This window comes from Pelophylax lessonae (genome assembly GCF_965119305.1).
Source record: "Pelophylax lessonae genome assembly, chromosome: 6".
Lineage (NCBI taxonomy): Eukaryota > Metazoa > Chordata > Amphibia > Anura > Ranidae > Pelophylax > Pelophylax lessonae.
This window is the reverse complement of record NC_138773.1, coordinates 305,038,861-305,044,938: the sequence shown is the minus strand read 5'-3', so window position 1 is coordinate 305,044,938 and position 6,078 is coordinate 305,038,861. Positions and strand designations below refer to the sequence as shown.

Below are 6,078 nucleotides of genomic sequence, written 5' to 3'. Positions count from 1 at the left end.
AATCATTTAATTAGGGCTGGATAAACGTTAGGTAGACGTATGTAAATGATGACAGCTTGCGTCTAATTTCAGCCTATTGTTATTGGAATCGTTATTTTTATATATATATATATATATATATATATATATATATATATATATATAGTTATATAAATAGTTATATACATATATATATATAGATAGATATATATCTATCTATATATATATATATATATATATATATATATATATAAATAACGATTCCAATAACAATAGGCTGAAATTAGACGCAAGCTGTCATCATTTACATACGTCTACCTAACGTTTACCCAGCCCTAATTAAATGATTATGCAAATAGGTACCACCATTGCGGCCCCCGTCCAATCCTCTCAAGCCATTGGTTGGTTCATACACACACAAAAGATTGAAAACACAGCATACAGCATAAAAAAAAGAGATCAAATCACTTTTATGAGTTCTTTTTTTTTTTTTTTTTAAAGTATACAATATAAAACAATACGCTTTTTTTTGTACATTTGAACACCGTTGGCACATCGAACAGTTTCATTGTCAAACATATTGCGGCGTTTGTGTGTTCCAGCTGTATTTGTTACATTCGTACATACTATGAGGTGTCTGATATTTGAAAAAAAAACAAAAAACAAAAGCAAAGTCCATTTTCAGGTCCAGCACCTAATCATTCATTAGCTTATTTACCTGCAATATGGGTGGGGGGGGGGGGGGGCAGTAAAAACAAGCTACATCCCCCCCCTCCGCATATAGCAAGAGGGTGTTGAAAAATGAATCCAAGGGTAAACCATCAAAAGCTATCGGTCTAAAAATAAAAAGAGATGACAGCAAGATGCAATTCCTTCTGGAATTATGTATTTAAGACACATCTGCTTTGCAAATTGTGGGGTTCTTGTTTTATTGTCATGACAAAGAATGAAAAATGGTGTGCAATGCCAAAGCAATTCATAGAAGCTTGACGCTAACATATGGTGCCCTTACAAGACGTGACAAAACATGATGGCGGCATAAAAAAAAAAAAAAGGTCACTGATTTTGTTCCCAGGGAAACAATTAACTGTATAACCACCAATGGTGTCAGCTAATGCCGGGAACCTGAAAAGAAAACTGCACTGAGACCTAGCATGCCAGCAGCGTCTGCTGCGCCCATTACCTTAGAGACAGAGGGATCAGTTTAAGCCCCATTTTTTTTTTTTCAGATCTGCAAAAACAAAAATAAATAATGAAGAAAGTGAAGTGCATCTTCACACCGGTAAAGTAGGTTTCCTTTAACCATTTTGCTACCAATGGGCAGGCTACGCCGACACGCGCCTGGCCCATGGCGACCCCATGAAGGCTGCAATCGATGCTCCCCAATCGTCAGTGCATAAGAGCATTGAACACCAAGAGTCTGTTTTCCTGTCTGCAACCTTGAGAGCTGCAGGCCCAAGTCTTCAAGTTGATCATGGTTGGTTATACCTATATGTGTCCACACCCATCCCTATACCCACTGCCCCCTAGCTCTCCAGGCCCTAACGGTCCAAATTTATAGTCCAGTGGCCATTGGGTTCTCTAGACTCGCCTTCGTTCTTCAGATCCTGGAAGACCTGTGTGAAATAGTGAGGGTCGGAGTTGATCTGCAGCATTTTGGCACTCATACGGTCAATGATGCTCAGACAGCGTTGCCAGAAGACCTCCTTGTCGGTCTCCACAAGGAAGGGCTTCAGGGGGTAGGAGATCTCATTGCCCATGTAGGAATAAGCCAAGTACAGGCAGGTGAGGAAGCAGGCTTGGAGCTCATACTCACTAGACAGTTCATCGCCAATGGCCTCTCGGCAGAGCAGGTAGACGAACACCAGGTTGGCGGGCGTGATGAAGCCTTGGTCTTGCCAACCTTGCAGAAGCAAGGAGCGGTCTACATTACGAAACCACATGGTGGGCTCCCCGGGGCTGAGCTCTTTCAGTTTATAACACCGGCGGCATACAAACTCCCCCAGGCATCGAAGGAGTTCACCTGTGGACGCCTGGACGATGACCCGGCGCGGTGAGCAAAGGGACCGCCCGCTGGCTGTCTTCTGCACCGCCACCAGCTGCTGTTGTTGAATCTTTTGACCCTCTATGGAGCTGGGGGGCACCGTGGGCACAGGCACCGGCTTTGGTTCCTTGCGACCGGGGCTCACCTGGGATTTGCGTAAGTTCTCGTGGTTGAGTTGCTCCACCGGGTTGTTGTTGGGAAGCAGCATGCCATTGATAGGTCCTGGGTTTGGGTTGATCTTCTTGGCGTTCTTCTTCTTGGCCGAAGCCGCCACCAGCCTCTTCCAGGTGAGGGCAGAGATCAAGACTGAGTGTCTCTTTAGGCTTTTTTCTGGCTTGCTGCCGCCATTCTTGCTGTTGGGGATGGCCAGGTACCCACCGCCTACTCCAGGGGGCTCGGGCTTCTTATCATCCAGAGGGCCGGCCTTGCCAGGTGTCGGGGACAGGGACAATACCGTACCCATGGTCAGGTCTCCCAGGTGACACCGCGTTAGCGCAAGGTGGAAGAGCCGCACAGGCGACCTGCCTTTGGAGGAAAGCTGAGGATTGGATGGATGAGGAGGTCCGAGGTGGGTGGGGGAGACTGGTGTATAACTGAAAGAGATCTGCTCAGGATCAGGGGAGGAGGAGATGGAGATCTGCTCAGGATCAGGGGAGTTGGAGATGGTGATCTGCTCAGGATCTGGTTTGAAGAAGACCTTCCAGCCCAGGAACAAGGTGCAAAGATGAGAAGAATGGGGTCCAGTCTTTGTGGCTAAACGCAGAATCTAGGAGCATGCAGGGCTCAGGTGATCTGCTGGTAATCCAGTGCAGGCTGTGTGAGCTGGATGACACTATGCAGAGCTGGATGGGGTGCAGGTGAGCAGTGACACCCAGGATCTGTACATTGCAGTCACGGTGGATGGACCCCTGGCTGGGGGCTTTGCTGATGCCCGGATTGCGGTGCCTTGGGATGGATGAGAGCCGGAGATGGTGCGGGAGAACCCGGAGCCCGGCTGATCAGCACTGCGCGCACCGATCCTCCGCTCCCCTCTGCACCATCCACAGCGCTCAGCCCAGGCTCTGACACTAAGGGCGGGACTAAGACAGGTGACTGGCCAATGACAGCCTCGGATCGCTAAGAGCGGCGGCAGATGCGACCAACCAGATTCCAGGGAGGAGGAGGAGGGCGGCGGAGAAGCCGTGGGTGCTGCTGGATGCAGCTTTGCGGGTGGGTGTGGGACTGCATCAGCAGCACGGACACGGGGGGATCATCGGGCCCTAATTCCTTCTCTGTGTGTCATCATGTGCTCACATGTGTGGTGATGGGGCCCCTCATACTGCAGGGTTCAGGCAGGGGCCCAGATATAAGACCAGGGGCCCAATCACAGCGCCAAGATCTGATCTCACATCTATTTATATACAGATTACACCCAATCTCTATCTCCATCCTTCTACCACATCTAATATACAAAATATCCTTATCAATATCTCATTATGGCTTCAATTTAGTTCTTCCTTCATCCCTTCTTCACCCCTTCCTTCCCTTCTTCCTTCCTTCCCCCTCCCTTCCTTGATTCCTTCCTTCATCCCTTCTTTATTCCTTCCGTCATCTCTCCTTCCTTCCTTCCTTCCTTCCTTCTTTCTTTCCTTTCTTCATCTCACCTTCTTTACTTCATCCCATCCTTATCCCTTCCTTCATCTCTCCTTCCTTCCTTCCTTCCTTAATCCCTTCTTCATTCCTTCCTTCCTTTATCTCTCCTTCCTTCCTTCCCTTCTTCCTTCCTTCATCCCTTCTTCCTCTCCTTCCTTCATCTCTCCTTCCTTGCTCCCTTCTTTCTTTCCTTTCTTCATCTGGCCTTCTTTTCTTCATCCCTTCCTTCCTTCATCTCTCTTCCTTCCTTTCCCCTCCCTCCCTTCCTTTCCCCTTCCTTCCTTCCTTCCTTCCTTCCTTCCTTCCTTCCTTCCTTCCATCCTTCCTTCCTTCCATCCTTCCTCCCCCCTCCCTTCCTTCATCCCTTCTTCCTTTCCTGCCTTCATCTCTCCTTTCCTTCCTCCATTCTTCCTTCCTTCCTTCATCTCTCCTTCTGTCCTTCCTTCCCTTCCTTCTTCCTTCATCCCTTCTTCCTCTCCTTCCTTCATCTCTCCTTCCTTGCTCCCTTCTTTCTTTCCTTTCTTCATCTGGCCTTCTTTTCTTCATCCCTTCCTTCCTTCATCTCTCTTCCTTCCTTTCCCCTCCCTTCCTTCCTTCCTCCCCCCCCTCCCTTCCTTCATCCCTTCTTCCTTTCCTTCCTTCATCTCTCCTTTCCTTCCTCCATTCTTCTTTCCTTCATCCCTTCCTCCTTTCTTCATCCCTTCTTCCTTTCCTTCCTTCATCTCTCCTTCCTTCCCTCCTTCCTTCCTCCCTTCTTCCTTCATTCATCCCTTCTTTCTTTCCTTTCTTCATCTCGTCTTCCTTCCTTCATCCCTTCTTTCCTTCATCTCTCCTTCCTTCCTTCCCCCCTCTCTTCCTTCATCCCTTCTTCCTTTGCTTCCTTCATCTCTTCTTCCTGCCTTCCCTTCTTTCTTCCTTCCTTCATTCCTTCCTTCATCCCTTCCTCCTTCCTTCATCCCTTCTTCCTTTCCTTTCTTCATCTCTCCTTCCTTTCTTCCTTCATCCCTTCTTCATCCCTTCCTTTCTTCATCTCTCCTTCCTTCCTCCCTTCTTCCTTCCTTCATACCTTCTTTCTTTCCTTCCTTCATCTCTCCTTCCTTCCTTCCTTCCTTCATCTCTCCTTCCTTCCTTCCCTACTACCTTCTGCATGCCTTCATCCCTTATTTCTTTCCTTCCTTCCCTCCTTACCTCCTTCCTTCATCCCTTCTTCATCCCATCCTTCATCTCTCTTTCCTTCCTCCCTTCTTCCTTCATTCCCTTCCTCTTCTTCCTTCATTTCTTCTTCCTTCCTTCATCCCTTTCTGCCTTCCATCATCCCTTCTTCCTTCTTTCAACCCTTCTTTTCTTCCTTCCTTCGTCTCTTCTACCCTCCTTCCTCTCTTTTCCCCTTCATCCATTCTTTCCTTTTATCTTTTCTTCCTTCCCTCATCCCTTTCTACCTTCCATCATCCCTTTCTACCTTCCATCATACCTTTTTCCTTCCTTCCTTCCTTCCTTCCTTCCTTCCTTCCTTCCTTCCTTCCTTCCTTCCTTCCTTCCTTCCTTCCTCTCTTCTTCCTTGCTTCCTACCTTCCTTCCTTTCTTCCTCTCTTGGTCCCTCTTTATTCTCTTTTCTTCTTTTTTTTAACCTCTCCCTCCTGTTTTCCTGTCATATCCTTCCGTTTTTACATACATTATTTTCTTTCTTTTTTCCTCTTTCTTTTCCTCTCCCACACTCTTTTTTATTTCCTTTCCTTTTTCCCGACCTCCTTTCCATCCATGTGTTTTCTTTCCCTATCTTCCTTCATTCTTTTTCTTTCCTTTGCTTGCATTCATTCTTTTTCTAGCCTTTTTTATTCGTTTCTCCCCTCTCTCTTTCCCTACTTCCTTTTTTCCTTCCATGCTTTTCTTATTCCTTTCTTCTATTTTCTTTCTTTTTTTTCCCCTTTTTAACATTCTTCACTTGGTCCCTCTTTATTTTTTCTTTATTTACCCCTCCTTCCTGTTTACCTGTCATATCCTTCCTTTTTTTTCCTTCCATTCTTTCCACCCTTTGTTTCTCATTATCTGTCCTTTCACTTTTCTTCCTTCCTTCCCTCATTCTTTCCTTTCCCTTCCCCTCTCTTTCTTTTCCTCTCCCAACCCTTCTTTTATTTCTTCCTTACTTTTTTCACTTCCTCCTTCTTTCCTGTCATGTACTTTCTTTCTTTATTCTCTCCATCCCTACCTTCTTATTTACTTTGCTTGCATTCATTTTCTTTCTATCCTTCTGTATTCCTTTCCTTTCTTCCCTCTCTCTTTCTCTCCCTCCTTATTTCCATTACTTCCTTTATTCTTCTTCCTTCCTTATATTCCTGTTCTTTCCTTTTTTTGAATTGTGGTAATTATTCAATGTGGCATTAATTAGAATGGTATGATGATTTATTACAGTATAGTGCTACTTT

The 6,078-nt window shown here is 46.1% G+C and overlaps 1 protein-coding gene across 1 annotated transcript; it reads right to left on the bottom strand.

Moving 5' to 3' along the window:
* Window positions 1–429: 429 nt before the first annotated feature.
* On the bottom strand, window positions 430–2,565 carry CDK5R2 (cyclin dependent kinase 5 regulatory subunit 2). Its single transcript, XM_082262440.1, has one exon. It carries the CDS (start codon window positions 2,484–2,486, stop codon window positions 1,521–1,523), a length of 966 nt encoding a protein of 321 aa, XP_082118566.1. The 5' UTR covers window positions 2,487–2,565; the 3' UTR covers window positions 430–1,520.
* Window positions 2,566–6,078: the final 3,513 nt, after the last annotated feature.

Excerpts from the sequence above, each read along its gene's own strand:
- CDK5R2 (XM_082262440.1), bottom strand. The coding sequence starts at position 2,486 with ATGGGTACGGTATTGTCCCTGTCCCCGACACCTGGCAAGGCCGGCCCT.